The sequence below is a fragment of the Cibotium barometz genome, chromosome 35, assembly GCF_041138505.1.
Source record: "Cibotium barometz isolate CiBa-2024 chromosome 35, ASM4113850v1, whole genome shotgun sequence".
Classification (NCBI taxonomy): Eukaryota; Viridiplantae; Streptophyta; class Polypodiopsida; order Cyatheales; family Cibotiaceae; genus Cibotium; species Cibotium barometz.
This window is the reverse complement of record NC_141080.1, coordinates 10,064,660-10,085,756: the sequence shown is the minus strand read 5'-3', so window position 1 is coordinate 10,085,756 and position 21,097 is coordinate 10,064,660. Positions and strand designations below refer to the sequence as shown.

Here is a 21,097-nt window from a genome sequence, read left to right as displayed (position 1 = left end):
CGACCACCAAAAACCTACCTCAATTTCTCTTTATCAATTTAAAAACGCACCTCTCTGAGTTTCTCTTTATCAATTTGAAAAACCTTTCTATCTCTATTTGAAATTTCATCGACTTTATTTTGCATAATTTAGTAATGTTAGCTTACATACAAAGACTTTATTTCGGCGGGTGGGTAGGTGGGGGAGCCCTTAATTATTGGCTATGGATGCCCTATACCTAACCCGAAGTTGTCAATGGTCTTTGTTTCTCAAGTCTATGCTTGGCGTAACATGCACATTTGTTTAGAGCATATATTAAAATATGGCTCTCCTTGTTAAAGCTTGTTGATAAAACGGCAATATCAGTTTTTTTTCCAATGGTGGTAAATGGCGACAAAAAAGTATGCGTTGTATTGTAGGAAAAAATGATCGCTTTTCCTATTATGATGCCTCATCCTTGTAGGATTAAAGAGGTGCTTGAATTCCAGTTGCACAGTTTCTCAACATATCTACTATGCACTTCAAAGTTTGCAAGAAAACATCAACATATCTACTTTGCACTTCAAAGTTTGCAAGAAAACAACTACGGTTTTCCTACCTCTCAAGAAAGTATCAACATATCTATTTTGCACGTCAAAATTTTAAGATCCTCTCCAAGATATCGTTCTACCGATTACTCTCACCAAATTTATCAATCATTAGAACCCTTGGGGGGGAGTCACTATATGTAAAATATCCCTATCGCGTGCGTTCAAGGCCTATATTTTAAATCCCTTATTTGTGAATTTTTAAATCTATATAATATCCCCTTTTCTTTATGAATCTGTAAATTTTTTTGAAAAAAATTTAAATCATACCCTTATGTAAATATATTTCTGTAAGTTTCATAAATTAAAATTATGCTTCTGTTGAACGCACGTGATATTCACATTTTTTTGTGAGTGACCCCCCGAGTTAGAACCTCTCTGCTACTTTGACATCTCACAACATCTAGTAGCTCTGCTAAATTAAAGAGAATCTTCAATATATATAAGCCCACGGGCATGCTCATGTACCAACTTTTGGAATATACAATCTCTCTTAAAGCTAACTGCTCCAAGGTTCATGGTGGTAATCCACTCTTGTGTGCATTCCATGCAATGAAAGCCCGGATGTGTGGACTCCATCCTCATTAAGTGCTAACCTTTCTTGCATCGGTATCAGAGCCAAGCTTTTGATCCATGTTCTTCTTCCTTCTTTCTTTCACTTCGTGCAAAACTTTCAAAAAAAATGGGTATGTTTCTTAATTTTCTTGGTTTTCTTGATCTTTCATAACATTTTCTTGAGAATCTCGGTGGCAAGCATGGGAAAGGTTTCAAGTGGATGCTAGGAACCATGGCTATGGTGATCTTCAATCAACTAGATGAGATTTCTGTCAAGTTAGACAAAATTTGGTCACGAAATATGCACTTGGAGATGGAGATTTGGGTGTGTACTATTCTTTTTTTTTTTCCAATGTGGCCATCACATGTGAAACGTATTCTTCAAGATTTTTTTATAAAAATGATGGAAAATTGTGTGATGTGTTCACTGCCCCCTCTGTGCTCTATGATCTTCCTACTATGATGTTTTAGGGTTTTTGTGAGCTCGCCAAGCTTGACATTCTTGCTAGGTCGAACGAGAAGCATGAAACATGTCAAATCGGCATCAAATCCAATTTGCAGTGTGTTTCAGGGTTTTACTACGCTTTGCTAAGCTTAGCTAAGAAAAGAAGGCTTGCTTTACAAGTGTGGAAGGGTTGGGAAGTTGAAATCGGGTGAAAAGGACGTCTAGATCTTCACAGAAGAGGAGTTGGCAATGCGCATCACTCCTTTGTTTTTTTTGTTTTTCCTTAAAACAGCATGATTGCACCGCCTCTTTCCATAGCAAGGTCCAATTTTCTATTCGACAGGGTTTGATGGTCAACATTCCATTAGGAGATGCTGATGTTATTGCCATTCATGTTGTAAAAACAGCCAAAAAGTGTAGGGAAGAATTTGCTTGTATATGACATGAGCATTCAATTATCTGTCCCACCAAAAATCTCTCTTCACAGGAGTGGATTGAATAGCTACCTCAAGGCAGTTTGGTCCTATTAATCAAATAACAAAGCTGATGTTCATCATGAGCACCATCAGCTTGGAGATCTTCATGATTGTAACTCTCTAAGGCTAGGCATAAATTTTTTGGAGGCTAGGGTAGTAGGGAATAGAGCATCATTAACTTTTAGCCATGAAATAGATTTCCCTTGCCTTGTTTGCCAATGCTCACCATTAAATTACATATGCAACTCCTAAGGTTTAGCAATGATGTAAGGGAGGGCTCCAAAGGCTTTCCAACAAATTGCAAGGTAATAAAGTTTTGGAGGTGCTTGAATTCGAGTTTCCCTCTAACAATGCTCACAGTTTCTCACATCTCAAGAAAACATCAACATATCTACTTTGCACTTCAAAGTTTTAAGATCCCCTCCAAGATGCGATTCTACCGAGTACTCACGCCAAGCTTAGCACTCATTAATACCTCTCCGCTACTTTGACGTCTCACGATAATTAACCACCTTGGTTAACATAATTTTGGACACCACTTAACAACAACAAACAGGCATTATGCTCATCTACACAGAGCTTGACCGCCCAATCTGATGGTGTGCGTGTCTATGGACATAAGTGCCATGTTCGCAAGAGGCAAGAGCTTCCCAAGGATAAAGAATGAAGAATGTATTATGAGAAGTGTATTTGCATATTGTATAAGGCCAAATTATGAGCCAAGCATTGCATATTGCATTGGGAATCTTGAGTAGACACACTTTGAGTGAGTGTGAACACTATTGCCTTGTATATATATCAAATTTGTATCGTAATTAATCACTCTCCCCATTTTCCTCTACTACTGGTGTCGCTTTTATTTGCATTACAGTAATAGCAATAGGTTTAGGTACCCTAATCCAAAAAAACACACAAAAAAAAACCACTTGATATTCACTACTTTCCCTTAATGGACTAGTTTTTTTATTAAGAGAGTGATTAGTGAACTAAAAGTGAGTAAAAAATCCCCATTGTAATTAAGCACTCTCCCCATTTTCCTCTACTAGTGGTGTCGCTTTTAGTTGCATTATAGTGTTAGCAATAGGTTTAGGTACCCTAATCCAAAAAAACACACAAAAAAAACCACTTGATATTCACTACTTTCCCTTAATGGACTAGTTTTTTTATTAAGAGAGTGATTAGTGAACTAAAAGTGAGTAAAAAATCCCCCCAAAAATGAGCTAAAACGTCTATCTTTAAGTACAAGGATAATTTTTTGATGAACCATATGCGATTTGGAGTGTTTCTACACATCCACACATTATCTTAACTCAAAGATCAATCAGAAATATGGATTTTTGAACTTCATTAAGCTCATTTTTGTGTTGCAAAATGAAGTACTAAATTAATCCTATGTTTTTTATTAACATATTTGCAAATGAGTACTTGAATTGTTGTTAATTCCATGAGGAATTCGTTTTTAATATGTTCATTTGCATGCATTTATTAATCAACTAAGATTAATTAGAATTCAAAAATTGCATCACAAAGAGGAAACTTTAGTGGAAAGATTAGTTTTCATTAATCCTTAATTGCTTGATTACATAACTCAGTAGGAGTTAAGGGAATTCAATGAGAAGAATCCAATGGGGCATATATAAAACAAAGGAGGACAAAATCCAAGGACAAGAAGAAGGGAGTGTCATTTAAGCATTTCCTAGGAGGGGATGTTGACCTTTGTCACTTTGCACCTTTGCTATTAAAAAATACGCCCCCCCCCACATTATTTGGAGTGAAAACCACCACTACTACAGGATGACCCATTTTCGATGCCTAGTTTCAATGGTGGTTGTGTCGTCGAAATACCCGTCCTCGTCGATATAAACGTCAAAATGACCGTCGAAATCACATGCAAAAATGAAGGTTAAAATAAGTGTCTGTATAAGTGTCAAACTTTATTTTTTTGCTTTTTTTGTGTGACTTGTTTAAAAAATCAAGTGTGCAAAAAAAGAAACATTGACAAAAACCAAGTATTTCTTGGTAAACAAAAATTAAGTAAGACGTTATAGCTCATCATCGACCCTCTCATGGTCAACTAGATCCATGGCTCCAAATGTACATCTATTTCCAGAAATACCTCCTCATCTGCATCTTCATCAATGGGTGTAGCCTCTGCATCGTTCTCTTCTAGTTCAGGCATTATAGGTGGTTGTGTTGAAAGATGTTCTTCTATTTCATCTTAAAATTTCGGATTAGTTGTGTGTGCTTTTGGTTCAACTGCTAGTAATGGATGAGTTACTATACCTTCATTTCATCCTTCTTCCAGTTGTTCAATTGGATCAATATCTGTTTCTTGTGCTTCTTGAGTGGGTTCCTCAACCTCTAGTTCATCTGATATTTTCATATCTTCAAATATTTGTTTACTGCGTGGATCAATTTGGATTACAAACAACCACCTATGATCTCTCGGGTCCACCTTGAAGACTACCTGCTCACAATGCTCTGGTAGCACAATTGTGTCCCTTTGGTTTGTCCATATCTTTGTGTAGTCTACTTGAACACATCTACTCTTATCACTGCACATGGTTCTTGTGGTCCTTGAACCACTACACATAAAAAATGAACATATAAAACTTTCTGAACCCAACCTTGATAATGTCTTGTATCATTCCACAGTAATCAAGCATGCCAACTTCACTACTTAGTTCACTTACACTTGAACGACTTTCTTGCATGAAATTTGCTTTGACACCACAATCAAATGTTGTTCTCTTCTTATCTATTCTCTCCACTCGAAACTGACGATCGCGTGACCAAAGTGCACCAAATTTGAAATACTGCAAGCGAAAGAAGATCATGAAATTGTATCAAAAACAAAAACTTCTACAAGACTATATCTTACAGTTTCTTATGCACATATAAAAACTCACTTACATGTTAATTACAACCATATGCAAGCTCCTCCTCCTCGTCGGCTTATAACCTAGCCACTCTATTTTTCTTGTTGTATGGTTTGATGATACTATCTACTAGAAGGAAATTCTAAAGTTGTATGGCAATGATCTAGTTATTCAACTCTTTCTAAAATTCAAACGATCTTGGTCTCTTTCCCTCTTTTCTAGCTTATATCCCCCTTGATCCATTCTCCATAGCACTTGAGTTGAGGATGTCAAATTTATTAATCTTCTCTCGTAAAGCCATATCCATTGTTCTCTGAAGCCCTTCTCCTTGATGCTCTTCCCAACGAGCGGATCATCCTCTTCTTGTGTCCACAATTATGACATATCTAGGTCTGATGTACTAAGAAATTATGTTATGTATATAAGAGATTCTTGAACAAGCCATCCCATTGCCATACTGCCCTCAAGGTGAGCTTTTAGACAAAGCAAATCTTTCTCTCAAGGAAAAACATCCATTAGCTACTATGAACAACACCTGCTATAGCAACCTCGTCAACCACATGAACAAATAGGTGCAATTGAATGGTCAGGAAACTTGTTAGAAAGCATTTCTTCACCATTTTAACTACTTTAATGGAGTTTAGATGAGATGCTTGCAACGTATTTCTAACAATGCTTAGGGTTTCTCACCTCTCAAAGAAAACATCAACATATCTACTACGCACTTCAAAGTTTTCAAGAAAACATCGACATATCTACTTTGCACTTCAAAGTTTGCAAGAGAATAACTATGGTTGTCCTACCTCTCAAGAAAACATCAACATATCTACTTTACACTTCCAAATTGAAAGATCCCCTCCAAGATGCGATCCCACCAAATTTATCAATCATTAAAACCTCTCCACTACTTGGACGTCTCACGACATCTGGTAGCTCTAGTAAATCAAAGAAAATCTTCAATATCTCATGGTCTTCTTTTGGCACCTCAAATGCAACAAGCCACCATATTTCATTCTCAGATTATACATTAAAGTAATTTGGAAAATTCGAGCAAATATTAGAATTCAACACTCTATTCTCATGAGAGTCAAGCTAGCTCGTTTTAGCTTTTGACCCTTAACAATTTCACTTTCATCTAGTTTAAGAACAAATTTCAGCACCACCATATTCTCTAATTGTGATATCTTAGAACTTAACTATTGTACATTGTACCTAATTGCAAACATCCAACATAATGTTATTTGCATTCAACTTGAATATTACCTCCTTTGAGCCTGATTTACAAATGTGCATGTGACACAAAATCACAGGATCATCGATGAGCTCTAAGATCTTTCCATTCAACAATTTTCGTGCTTGCACAATTTGCAATCCAAATTCACTGATAGTGCGTTGATGGGATTAAAGACCCATGATTAGAACAAAATGTTGCACGTATTTGTGTATCCTAAACCTTAAATCACGTTAACCCTTCTTACATTTATTGAGCTTATGATATATATATATATATATATATATATAGTCATTACAAATAATATATAAAATTCTTCCTTACCCCACTACATTAACGTGCGATTAGTATCTAGTGTTTGTGAGTAGTGTACTCTCAAATTTTTCAGTCTCACAAGCCCACACACACAGATATATATATAGGTAAAATCAATTCAAGGTAGGTTTGTTCTTTGTGTAGACATTCGATTACCTCCCTTTCTATCGAAATTGGTTGGTGAATAAACATGTTTTCATTTTGGCTCAATCCCATGACTCTTATGTACACAAAGTACAAGTACTTTCATGCTAAGTAGGGTTTTCACTGGTTGACCCTTCCCCAAAAATCTAGACATGAGCATGATGGATGTCAACAATGAGTGCTTTGACTAAGTCAATTGCACTTAGAAGTCGATAAAAAGAAGTAGTTATTTGTCGATGGTATCTCAATGGAATTATGGATGCATGGAGTAATTTCAAAATTAATGCATGCAAGATTCAAATCTTAAGCAAAAGAAATAACAGCACCTAATTAATGGAGGACACTTAGGATGGGTCCACATGGTGAATGATGCAAAATAATCAAAAACATGGACATGGTCTAATTAATGGAGGGGCACTTGGGATGGGGTTCCACATGATGAAAGACATAAATAACAAGGTCAAATGTGGTGATTTAAGATGGACTAGAAGTCTGCATCGATTAAATACGGGCTCACAACACCCATGTGAAATCAACATTGATATCCTGGAAGAGATTAAGTTTGGTATCCAACATTGATATCCTAGAAGAGATTAAGTTTGGTATCCAATTTGTAGGAACAATCATTCGGCCAGAGAGTGTCCACATTTAAGAGCGAGAACACAATTGTAATGCACTCATTGTCAACAATATGGTAACCCCATGAAACTTCTCGTTGCTACTACCAAAGAAACCTGCAAACATAACCCCACTCAAAAATAAACATTAGATTCTTAAACCCATTGAAATCCCAATTTTGGGTAAAACACGGAGTGATCTTGGGACACATCATCTCAAAAAATGAAATGTCCACAAATAAAGGAAAAATAAAGCTCATTTTGGAATTGCCACCACCAAACAACTTCAAGGAAGTACACCGTTTCATGGGACATGTTGGTTACTACAGAAGATTCATCTTCATGTATGCAACCTATGCTCGTCTATTATATATATTACTAATTATTTCCAATATGAAAAGCTAAAGAAAACTTTAGCTAGTGCTCCAATTCTAAGAGCACCACAATGCCCATGACAACTGTGACGGTCTCGAATCTAGCCATATCTTAATCATATAACTTAATCTAAAAAAATATTAAACTCACTTAACCCTACTATTTCTATATAGCAATACAATCAAATCAACCTTCTCGAATAGCAAACAAGAATGCATGCCATATCCAAGATTCTTATCACATAAGCAAAGAATCATGTAATCTCAAATAAACATTAACATGATATAAATCTCTATCAATTACAACATAGCATCTCAATCAATCACAATGTATGTGTCTATCGCAAGATTCTATCATCATCATCATGCTCGGCAACATGGTTAGTCATAATGACCAAAATCAAGCCAATTTAGGGCTTTCTCCGATGCCCGTCCACCCAACCTCCACACTGGACATCGTGGCTACTATCGCAGGTATGCCTCTCTGAATCTTATCCTCTCTGGGTTCTACCACAACATCAACTAAATACGGGCTAAGAAGTCTACATCGACTAAATACGGGCTCACAACACCCATGTGAAATCAACATTGATGTCCTAGAAGAGATTTAGTTTGGTATCCAATTTGTAGGAACAATCATTCGGCCAAAGAGTGTTCACATTTAAGAGCTGCACTCATGGTCAACAGTATGGTAACCCCATGACACTTCTCGTTGTTTGCTACTACCAAAGAAACCTGCAATCATAACCCCACTCAAAAATAAACACTATATTCTTAAACCCATTGGAAATCCCAATTTTGGGTAAAACACGGAGTGATCTTGGGACACATCATCTCAAAAAATGAAATGTCCACAAATAAAGGAAAAATAAAGCTCATTTTGGAATTGCCACCAACTTCAAGGAAGTACACCGTTTCATGGGACATGTTGGTTACTACTACAGAAGATTCATCTTCATGTATGTAACCTATGCTCGTCTGTTATATATATTACTGATTATTTCCAATACGAAAAGCTAAAGAAAACTTTAGCTAGTGCTCCAATTCTAAGAGCACCACAATGCCCATGACAACTGTGACGGTCCCGAACCTAGCCATATCTCAATCATATAACTTAATCTAAAAAAATATTAAACTCACTAAATCCTTCTATTTCTACATAGCAATACAATCAAATCAGCCTTCTCAAATAGCAAACAAGAATGCATGCCATATCCAAGATTCTTATCACATAAGCAAAGAATCATGTAATCTCAAACAAACATTAACATGATATAAATCTCTATCAATTACAGCATAGCATCTTAATCAATCACAATGTATGTGTCTATCTCAAGATTCTATCATCATCATCATGCTCGACAACATGGTTAGTCCTCATAAATGACCAAAATCCAGCCAATCTAGGACTTTCTCCGATGCCCATCTACCCAACCTCCACAGTGGACATAGAGACTATCCCAGGTATGTCTCTTTCTGAATCTCGTCCTCTCTGGGTTCTACCACATGGCTCCGAGAGGGCATTAATCTCGTTCTCTGTCCGACATTCCCTGTCTAAGGATGGCTGGCTCGAATCTCAAAATCTCATGTCGAGTCTCATCAAACACATGCATATCAACAATCAGTCATACGCGTGCATATCAATCATTCATCTCAAAACAAAGCAATCATACCTCATACATATCACAATCAGTCACATACGCGTGCATATCAATCATTCCATCTCAAAACAAAGCAATCATAATGCATACATATCATCTCACACTCATCTCTAGTCCATAATCTTTCAAGGCATGCATTTTCAAATCAATCCTAATCAATTTCAAGTATAAAACAAGCTTTTAATTTAAACAGTATTTAACTTCTCTTTATCTTTTAAGTCACTTGGGAATCCTTATTTTTAACATAATCAATTATCATGTTCTAACAAGCAAGGTCATCTCTAGTCACTATAGCTAAGTCACTATACGTTAGTCCATCCGGTCTATATAGATAAGATAGTCAATCTTAATAGCAATTCCTAAGGCAAAAGCCTAATAACTGGTCTCTTTGGGAGAGTAATATCTTCCAATCTATTTGGAATTAGAGAAAAGTCAAAACTACAGAGTTTTAGGACTTCTAATGCTCTTTAAAGCACGTCTTAGTGATGGTTCTCTAAAAATGAGTTCTAAGGTCTCTTTGAGAGCATTCAAAATAGCCAAAGTTGTATTTTCAGCAAAAATAGCCAAGTGCCCCCCTTTGCACTCGAATAAATTAAAAACGAAAGGAATTTTGGCTCTCTAGAGTTTTATACACTCTTGTAGAGTTTCTTGCCGTCTAAAAAGTTCATGTTTACATCAAAATCTGATTCTAAACGTAGGGAAAGATAAACTCTTTGCAAAATAGCCCCTCATGAAGGTTTTACCTAGAATCTAGTCATAAACTACTCAAATATTCTATTTGCTAATTCTTTATCTCCAAAAGTGTTTATTCTATGAGTCTCTAGACTAAGGCTATCATTTTTAATTAATAAATGTAACCGTTAAGTGTTCCATACCTCAACTCAGATTCTCTCATATACATGCTTATCGATTTATTTATTTAATCTCAAAAGAATTTGAAGAAAAATAATAAAAAGAGTGTTTGTGTACTTCCCCGATATATGTTCTAATGTCTTGATTTATTGGGAATCCATGTCTACACTCCAGAAGTTGTGGAAGAGCTACTTGTAGATTTGGCAAGCCTCTTAGATCTGTTGTCTCAGGGTTGCAACATGTATAACTTTGTGTATAGTTATCAGATACTAGTCGTGTGGATACTTGAAATGACCAGAACACATGCACGGGCGAAATTGCCAAAATCAGTTGTATATATGAAAGTCAACTCCAAAAATATAGGTCATGTTTTACTTTTTTATCAAATTTCGATTTGCATGTCCATCTACACACTTAAAGGCTTCCTTTGAGTATACTAACTAGTTGAAAACACAATCTTGAATTTTCACTTAATTTTAACACTTAGAATCTTTACTACTGAAAACCTGATGTAATTCATTACTAAAAGCTGTAGCATCCAAAACTTAGGATTATCTTTAATCATAACTTGGTTGATCTCGAAGGTATGTTACAACATTGTCTTTCATGTCCACATTGATGTCTCGCCATTTGCTATTAGATGCATGCTAGGGGAACACAACATGGATTTTCCCATTGGTTTTGCTAGTCGATAGCTTAACAAAGCTAAGTGCAAGCACAAATCGAAAGAGAAGGTCTTGCCATGATCTATGCTATAAAAAAGTATGGAAATTACCTCCTGGAAAACACCTTTGTCTTCTTTCTTGATCATCAAGCCTTGCTTTCCCTTATTACAACAAGCCATGTATGATAGGACACATCACATGTTGGTTTCTCAATCTCTTGGAATCTGATTTCTCTATCATTGTAAGAAAAGGCTCCAAGCATGTACATGTATGCCGATCATTTGCCTAGAATACCTAATGGAGAACCCCTGCTCGTCATAGATGATGATCTTCGAGATGCTCTCTTGTTCAAATTGGACCTTGTCCTCGAATGGATCGAAGACATCTCTCACTACCTTGCAAATGGTCTTCCCACAAGATCCACAAATGGATAAAAGTGAAGCAAGACGATTAATTAAAAAAAAGGCACTCCCTATCAATTAACTCCTAGTCATATCAAGCCCTTACTATTTTAAAGTGTCGAAAGTAGCCCTATCCGGGAGGCTATGTAACTCCTAGTCCATGATGTCAATGGTGTGGAAAGTAATCAAGCTATTTTAAAAATCCCTAGAGTCGGGAGGCTATATCTCCTAGTCCATGATGATATGAAAGAAGTTAAGCCCTTATTATTTAAAGATCTTGACAAGCTCTACAATTTTTGATGTCACGCTTCTTGTCCCAACGATTTCGCCTCAGGCTTCAAATTCAACGTGCAAAAGTCGATGCTTATGGCAATCTAAGAAGAGAATATGGCACAAATGGCCTGTACACACCCATTGCTCCAAATCCAAAATTTGCTACAACTTTGTTATTCAAGACTTTGTCAAACTCTCCATAGCTCAACTCACCTTTGACAACTCACCACCTAACACTGGCACACGTGGGGTTCTAGAGAAAATATACAAGTGTATCACAGTTGAGTGTTCAATACTAGAAGGAGTTTTCAAATTCATATTTTTGGGATAGATTTACCGAAATGTATTTACCAAAGGGGGTTTTGAAATGAATTTCTACATAAATGTATTTACCAAAGGGGGTTCTTAGATGAATTTACCTAAGGGCTTTCTTAAATACTAATATCCTTGAACGCATGTATGTAGTTAAGCCCCAACGAATGTGGTATAACTTTGTTGTTGAAACGAAGCCACAATGCCAGAATCCAATTAATGTCTCATTGCTTGTGTGTGTGAGAGAGAGGGAGAGAGCCTTGGATAGATATCCCCATAGAGCTTTTTATCAAGCGCTGTGTTTGCCCCAATAAACTCTTTTGACACTTGAACTAGTGTGTATAAAATATTTTTTTACACCTTTTAGAACCTCAAGGAAGCACACACACACACACACACACACACACACACACACACACACAGAGAGAGAGAGAGAGAGAGAGAGAGAGAGAGAGAGAGAGAGAGAGAGAGAGAGCCTTGGATAGATATCCCCATAGAGCTTTTTATCAAGCGCTGTGTTTGCCCCAATAAACGAAGCCACAATGCTAGAATCCAATTAATGTCTCATTGCTTGTGTGTGTGAGAGAGAGGGAGAGAGCCTTGGATAGATATCCCCATAGAGCTTTTTATCAAGCGCTGTGTTTGCCCCAATAAACTCTTTTGACACTTGAACTAGTGCGTATAAAAGAATTTTTTACACCTTTTAGAACCTCAAGGAAGCACAGAGAGAGAGAGAGAGAGAGAGAGAGAGAGAGAGAGAGAGAGAGAGAGAGAGAGAGAGAGCGAGAGATGTCTTTCCTCAAGCATTGTGCTTCAATAGGTATGCAGTGCAGCGTTGTGCTTCGATAGGTATGCAGTGTAGCCATTGTGTTTCCAAGCCGTAGAAGAGCGTATAAAGATCAGACATGGAACTTTACATTGACTTTAGCCTTGGCTCCTTGAGTTTGGACTATTGCGAAATTGTGATGAGGGGGGTTGTCCCCGTGTAGAAATGAGGCTACAGCCATGCTCGTGTTGCCATGGCTACAGCATACACGAGAGGGAGAAGGAGAGGAAGGCGCAGAGACACGCGCTCCTGCAAATGATGAAACTGTTCTGATTATATCGATTGATGTTGGTTACATTTATAACGAGTATAAGCACCCGTTCATTTGCATCAATTCGTGATGGGCGTTCACACTCATATAGTGGAGAGGAGCATTAATTCCAACACTCCCCCTTAATGCGAATGTTTGCATGAGGGTGAATGAAGAGATGTGATGCATATAGTGCTGTATGCATTATGAATTCATGTGTAATGCTATATATCTTTACATCATGAGTGTTAAATGAATAATGATATGTCGATGATGATATGACTGCTTTGGTAACCGCAACACATTTGTTTTGTGATGATGTCGATACACTTTTTGTCGAAGTTGATCTTCTTGACAACCACAAGACACATGTTCCAATATGATGTTGAGACATTGTGCTTTGTAGTAACTACAACACGTGTGTTCCGATATGTTGAAACACAAGTTCTTCCACTCTCAGACTTGCCATCCGTATTCTCCCCCTCAAGTTGAGTAGTGGAATTCCAAGTATTGCATTGGGTACATGTCAAAACAGAAAAGTTGTATGAGTACTTATGATCAATGAATATCAAATGAGAGGTGATGTTATTTACAAGTGTGTGTACAATTAAGTTTTAATGTCATCGCTCATCAGAGGCTGAATGGTTTTTAGCTTGTCGAAGACCAATGTTTAATTTAGGCCTCATGGGTGATGCAGACACTCCAATGGGCTCACTTGCCTCGTTGGGCATAGTTGTTTCCCTCTTGGGGATTTATAATTCCCTTTTTGGGTTGCTGTTTCATGCCACTTTGGGCGCTTAGAGTGGACAATTATATCACCCATAATTTTGTTTTAATTTCATACCTCGTGGGTGTGGCCAACACCCCATGCCTCTTTAGGCTAACTTTTCGGGTGTTATTGGTTTGCTCGAGCCCTATATTAGTGTCCATCGTAGGACGGACCTCTTTGGGTCTCTTTGCGGGTCACACTGCCCATTTGTGTTGTTTATTTTTTTAAAATAAATATTATTATTATTATTATTATTTGAAAAGATTTTTGTCATATTTGTGTAAAATGATGTGTCTGCACGCAAATAGCTTGAAAGTGTAGGCATGTTTGCACTCATGAATAGCGTGAATATTTAGGCATGTTCGTGATGTGAGTGAGTTACTGAATATAAAAGTAATTTTTGATTGATTATAAAGAAAATATTATTATTTTATGTTTAATTAAAATAAAAGTGATTGTTATTACTAGTGGAGCACCCTTGGATCATCCTCTGAAGCAGAGAAACATCAAAGTTAAAATTATTTATGTTATTAAAATTATCTATGTTAAAGTTATCTATTTTTTAAAAAAAAATAAAAAAAATATTGTTAGTTGTTTCTTTTTTTTAATATAATAATAATAATGAAGGGGGTTGTTTTGTGTATGCGTGTGTTATTAATATATATATATATATATTGTAATGAAGGTGGCGTAAAGGATGGGAATTATCTCGGGGATTAATTGTAATGGGAAATCCATGCGTACTGCAAGGGGTAGATATTGCGACGGTGTGCGGTAGTGGGAGGGGATCCACAAGTGTGAGCGATTCAAATGCAAATGACAACAATAATAAACCCACAAGTAATGGTACAATGGAGATAATTGTGCACGTAAACTGCTGAAGTACAGGTGGTGTGGGGTCGAAGGTAGGTGTAGCGAAGAGGTGGGTTTACAAAGGTAGCAATGAATGGGTTGGTTGGCGTTTTTTCAAAAATTGAGAAGATGTGGGCAGAAGAGGCTCCTTTTCAGAAGGGACTATGGTTTTATTAATAAGGCTCAATAAGCCTTATTTTAAATAGGGTGCACCAGTGAACATAGGAGCAAGAGGGCACAGAGGCCAGCACGAAGAAGAGGTAGAGAGCAGGAGGGTGCACAGGCCAGCAGGAAGAAGGAAATTGGTGCAACTACAGATACTGCATTGGGTGGCTGATTATCTAGAGACGGAAGCACGCAAGGCAGGCACCACAAGCACTCCAGGAAAGAGGCAATGATACCATGTACAGCCACATACACTAGAGGGACAAGGAGAGGGAGGCGCAGAGACACGTGCTCGTGCAGATGATGAAACCATTCTGATTATATCGATTGATGTTGGTTACATTTATAACAAGTATAAGCACCCGTTCATTTGCATCACTTCGTGATGGGCGTTCACACTCGTATAGTGGACACGAGCATTAATTCCAACACCCCGAGTGTAAACTTTACATTGGCTCTACACCCCGAGTGTAAACTTTACATTGAATTAGCCTTGGCTCTTCGAGCTTGGAAATTGTCGTGAGGGGAGGGGGGTGTAAACTAGGCCTGCAGCAGCTGATCATGAGGACTACGCTAGCCGCGGGAGGCTGGGCAAGCTCTCGCTTAAGGCGGCGGCGATCTTGCGAGCAGCGAACCGTGTTTCATTGGAGGCGGCGCTGTGGGCCACGGCAATGGCCTTCACCAACGCGCCTTGCTCCAACGCCGTGATCTTCACCTTGGTGTCGTCTGGGGCCCACTTCAGCACCAGCCACACGATGTGTACCGCGTGCTGGGTGGCGCTCTCTGAAACGGAGCTCATGTGCTTCACAACCACGCCCATATGGCTGCATGTGGCGGCCCTTCCTTCGGCACAGTGGCAGAGCGCCTCCAGAGCCTTCATGGCCAGTTCTATGGTGGGCTTGTCCGGCCGCCCGGCCAGCACTTCCGCTAGCGCTTCTGCTGCGCCAGCTTCAGTAGCCAACACACGGTTCGTACTGCTAGCCGAGCAAACCTCCAGCAGCAGGGCGAGCCCCGCTTTGGAAGCCCTTGGAGAAGATCCCGCTTCCTTGATCAGCCCCACAGCCCCGCCCATGAAGCCCTGCACTGCTCCCACTTTTCTCTTCAAGCCATCCGACAGCGCCATCCTGGTTAGAACAAGTGCTGCATTTTGCCTAATTGCATCGGCTCTCCCTCGGACTACTACGTTGGCCAGGCACAAGACGAGCTCTTCGGTGGGCGGCTCCGCTGTTCCACCATGTCCCGCAGCTTCAGTCAAGAGATCCAATAGCCTCAGCGTCTCATCAGCCATGCCCAGAACTGTCCTCGGAGTTGGGCACCCAGTCATGTGAGACATATTATTAGCAGAGCCGTGCGACAGCTGGGTCGACCTGGACAGAAACTTCCCCAACTGAGGCAACGCCCCCGCTTGCACCATGTGCTTGCGAGCCCTGGGCCGATCTAGAGCTAGCCGGCTCAATTTCTGCAGCGCATCCAGGGAATCTCCATTACGTTGCCCGATCTGGTCGATGAGGTGCGGGATCTCCCTCAGAGAGGGGGGCTTCCGGGGGGTCAATACCTTCTCTATGCCTAGGCTCTTATTCTGCAAACACCAGCTCTGGATCATGCGACGCAGCACGTGGTTGGGGATGGGCTCCTCCTCCTCCGCGTCAATCGGCTGGCGCGTTACCGGGCAAGTGCTGTGTCCGTCGTCCAGCCACTTCTCGATGCTGCAGCGGTCGAAGGTTTGGCCGGAGCTCAACGTGACGGGGTCTCGCATAAGCTCGAGAGAAATGGGGCAGACGAAATAGGATGGCACGGACACCTGCACCTCAAGCATACTAGTCTTGGACATGTGAAAAGCTGCTCTGGCTGGAGGGGCAGTTCAGTACGGGAATAGGATTTTGTGCGTGTGTGCGCGCGCGCGCGCGAGAGAGAGAGAGAGAGAGAGAGAGAGAGAGAGAGAGAGAGATTGCTTATCTGCTTGCTGTGAAGCAAACAGGAGAGCGAAGATCGCAATTGCCACAGACGACTCCTCCAACATTGTTCTGTACACTTGGGGAGAGGGCTAAGTCAAAACACAGACCACGAAGACGTCAACCCTTGACCCGTGTTATCCGCATGCGGGCTACTATTTGCTTCTATCACTGTTTTTCAACCCCTTCACTTACTTTATTAAATACAAACCTGTCCGTTTCGTCGACCACCAAAAACCTACCTCAATTTCTCTTTATCAATTTAAAAACGCACCTCTCTGAGTTTCTCTTTATCAATTTGAAAAACCTTTCTATCTCTATTTGAAATTTCATCGACTTTATTTTGCATAATTTAGTAATGTTAGCTTACATACAAAGACTTTATTTCGGCGGGTGGGTAGGTGGGGGAGCCCTTAATTATTGGCTATGGATGCCCTATACCTAACCCGAAGTTGTCAATGGTCTTTGTTTCTCAAGTCTATGCTTGGCGTAACATGCACATTTGTTTAGAGCATATATTAAAATATGGCTCTCCTTGTTAAAGCTTGTTGATAAAACGGCAATATCAGTTTTTTTTCCAATGGTGGTAAATGGCGACAAAAAAGTATGCGTTGTATTGTAGGAAAAAATGATCGCTTTTCCTATTATGATGCCTCATCCTTGTAGGATTAAAGAGGTGCAAAGTTTGCAAGAAAACAACTACGGTTTTCCTACCTCTCAAGAAAGTATCAACATATCTACTTTGCACGTCAAAATTTTAAGATCCTCTCCAAGATATCGTTCTACCGATTACTCTCACCAAATTTATCAATCATTAGAACCCTTGGGGGGGAGTCACTATATGTAAAATATCCCTATCGCGTGCGTTCAAGGCCTATATTTTAAATCCCTTATTTGTGAATTTTTAAATCTATATAATATCCCCTTTTCTTTATGAATCTGTAAATTTTTTTGAAAAAAATTTAAATCATACCCTTATGTAAATATATTTCTGTAAGTTTCATAAATTAAAATTATGCTTCTGTTGAACGCACGTGATATTCACATTTTTTTGTGAGTGACCCCCCCGAGTTAGAACCTCTCTGCTACTTTGACATCTCACAACATCTAGTAGCTCTGCTAAATTAAAGAGAATCTTCAATATATATAAGCCCACGGGCATGCTCATGTACCAACTTTTGGAATATACAATCTCTCTTAAAGCTAACTGCTCCAAGGTTCATGGTGGTAATCCACTCTTGTGTGCATTCCATGCAATGAAAGCCCGGATGTGTGGACTCCATCCTCATTAAGTGCTAACCTTTCTTGCATCGGTATCAGAGCCAAGCCTTTGATCCATGTTCTTCTTCCTTCTTTCTTTCACTTCGTGCAAAACTTTCAAAAAAAATGGGTATGTTTCTTAATTTTCTTGGTTTTCTTGATCTTTCATAACATTTTCTTGAGAATCTCGGTGGCAAGCATGGGAAAGGTTTCAAGTGGATGCTAGGAACCATGGCTATGGTGATCTTCAATCAACTAGATGAGATTTCTGTCAAGTTAGACAAAATTTGGTCACGAAATATGCACTTGGAGATGGAGATTTGGGTGTGTACTATTCTTTTTTTTTTCCAATGTGGCCATCACATGTGAAACGTATTCTTCAAGATTTTTTAATAAAAATGATGGAAAATCGTGTGATGTGTTCACTGCCCCCTCTGTGCTCTATGATCTTCCTACTATGATGTTTTAGGGTTTTTGTGAGCTCGCCAAGCTTGACATTCTTGCTAGGTCGAACGAGAAGCATGAAACATGTCAAATCGGCATCAAATCCAATTTGCAGTGTGTTTCAGGGTTTTACTATGCTTTGCTAAGCTTAGCTAAGAAAAGAAGGCTTGCTTTACAAGTGTGGAAGGGTTGGGAAGTTGAAATCGGGTGAAAAGGACGTCTAGATCTTCACAGAAGAGGAGTTGGCAATGCGCATCACTCCTTTGTTTTTTTGTTTTTCCTTAAAACAGCATGATTGCACCGCCTCTTTCCATAGCAAGGTCCAATTTTCTATTCGACAGGGTTTGATGGTCAACATTCCATTAGGAGATGCTGATGTTATTGCCATTCATGTTGTAAAAACAGCCAAAAAGTGTAGGGAAGAATTTGCTTGTATATGACATGAGCATTCAATTATCTGTCCCACCAAAAATCTCTCTTCACAGGAGTGGATTGAATAGCTACCTCAAGGCAGTTTGGTCCTATTAATCAAATAACAAAGCTGATGTTCATCATGAGCACCATCAGCTTGGAGATCTTCATGATTGTAACTCTCTAAGGCTAGGCATAAATTTTTTGGAGGCTAGGGTAGTAGGGAATAGAGCATCATTAACTTTTAGCCATGAAATAGATTTCCCTTGCCTTGTTTGCCAATGCTCACCATTAAATTACATATGCAACTCCTAAGGTTTAGCAATGATGTAAGGGAGGGCTCCAAAGGCTTTCCAACAAATTGCAAGGTAATAAAGTTTTGGAGGTGCTTGAATTCGAGTTTCCTTCTAACAATGCTCACAGTTTCTCACATCTCAAGAAAACATCAACATATCTACTTTGCACTTCAAAGTTTTAAGATCCCCTCCAAGATGCGATTCTACCGAGTACTCACGCCAAGCTTAGCACTCATTAATACCTCTCCGCTACTTTGACGTCTCACGATAATTAACCACCTTGGTTAACATAGTTTTGGACACCACTTAACAACAACAAACAGGCATTATGCTCATCTACACAGAGCTTGACCGCCCAATCTGATGGTGTGCGTGTCTATGGACATAAGTGCCATGTTCGCAAGAGGCAAGAGCTTCCCAAGGATAAAGAATGAAGAATGTATTATGAGAAGTGTATTTGCATATTGTATAAGGCCAAATTATGAGCCAAGCATTGCATATTGCATTGGGAATCTTGAGTAGACACACTTTGAGTGAGTGTGAACACTATTGCCTTGTATATATATCAAATTTCTATCGTAATTAAGCACTCTCCCCATTTTCCTCTACTACTGGTGTCGCTTTTATTTGCATTACAGTAATAGCAATATGTTTAGGTACCCTAATCCAAAAAAACACACAAAAAAAAACCACTTGATATTCACTACTTTCCCTTAATGGACTAGTTTTTTTATTAAGAGAGTGATTAGTGAACTAAAAGTGAGTAAAAAATCCCCATTGTAATTAAGCACTCTCCCCATTTTCCTCTACTAGTGGTGTCGCTTTTAGTTGCATTATAGTGTTAGCAATAGGTTTAGGTACCCTAATCCAAAAAAACACACAAAAAAAACCACTTGATATTCACTACTTTCCCTTAATGGACTAGTTTTTTTATTAAGAGAGTGATTAGTGAACTAAAAGTGAGTAAAAAATCCCCCCAAAAATGAGCTAAAACGTCTATCTTTAAGTACAAGGATAATTTTTTGATGAACCATATGCGATTTGGAGTGTTTCTACACATCCACACATTATCTTAACTCAAAGATCAATCAAAAATATGGATTTTTGAACTTCATTAAGCTCATTTTTGTGTTGCAAAATGAAGTACTAAATTAATCCTATGTTTTTTATTAACATATTTGCAAATGAGTACTTGAATTGTTGTTAATTCCATGAGAAATTCGTTTTTAATATGTTCATTTGCATGCATTTATTAATCAACTAAGATTAATTAGAATTCAAAAATTGCATCACAAAGAGGAAACTTTAGTGGAAAGATTAGTTTTCATTAATCCTTAATTGCTTGATTACATAACTCAGTAGGAGTTAAGGGAATTCAATGAGAAGAATCCAATGGGGCATATATAAAACAAAGGAGGACAAAATCCAAGGACAAGAAGAAGGGAGTGTCATTTAAGCATTTCCTAGGAGGGGATGTTGACCTTTGTCACTTTGCACCTTTGCTATTAAAAAATATGCCCCCCCCCACATTATTTGGAGTGAAAACCACCACTACTACAGGATGACCCATTTTCGATGCCTAGTTTCAATGGTGGTTGTGTCGTCGAAATACCCGTCCTCGTCGATATAAACGTCAAAATGACCGTCGAAATCACATGCAAAAATGAAGGTTAAAATAAGTGTCTGTATAAGTGTCAAATTTTATTTTTTTGCTTTTTTTGTGTGACTTGTTTAAAAAATCAAGTGTGCAAAAAAAGAAACATTGACAAAAACCAAGTATTTCTTGGTAAACAAAAATTAAGTAAGACGTTATAGCTCATCATCGACCCTCTCATGGTCAACTAGATCCATGGCTCCAAATGTACATCTATTTCCAGAAATACCTCCTCATCTGCATCCTCATCAATGGGTGTAGCCTCTGCATCGTTCTCTTCTAGTTCAGGCATTATAGGTGGTTGTGTTGAAAGATGTTCTTCTATTTCATCTTAAAATTTCGGATTAGTTGTTGTGTGTGCTTTTGGTTCAACATCTAGTAATGGATGAGTTACTATACCTTCATTTCATCCTTCTTCCAGTTGTTCAATTGGATCAATATCTGTTTCTTGT

The 21,097-nt window shown here is 38.6% G+C and overlaps 1 protein-coding gene across 1 annotated transcript; it reads right to left on the bottom strand.

Annotated features, from left to right (window-relative positions):
- Positions 1–14,612: 14,612 nt before the first annotated feature.
- On the bottom strand, positions 14,613–16,812 carry LOC147618133 (U-box domain-containing protein 25-like). The gene has a single exon (XM_086774562.1). It carries the CDS (start codon positions 16,457–16,459, stop codon positions 15,197–15,199), a length of 1,263 nt encoding a protein of 420 aa, XP_086630688.1. The 5' UTR covers positions 16,460–16,812; the 3' UTR covers positions 14,613–15,196.
- Positions 16,813–21,097: the final 4,285 nt, after the last annotated feature.

Coding starts and splice junctions, on each gene's coding strand:
- LOC147618133 (XM_086774562.1), bottom strand. CDS start 16,459: ATGTCCAAGACTAGTATGCTTGAGGTGCAGGTGTCCGTGCCATCCTAT.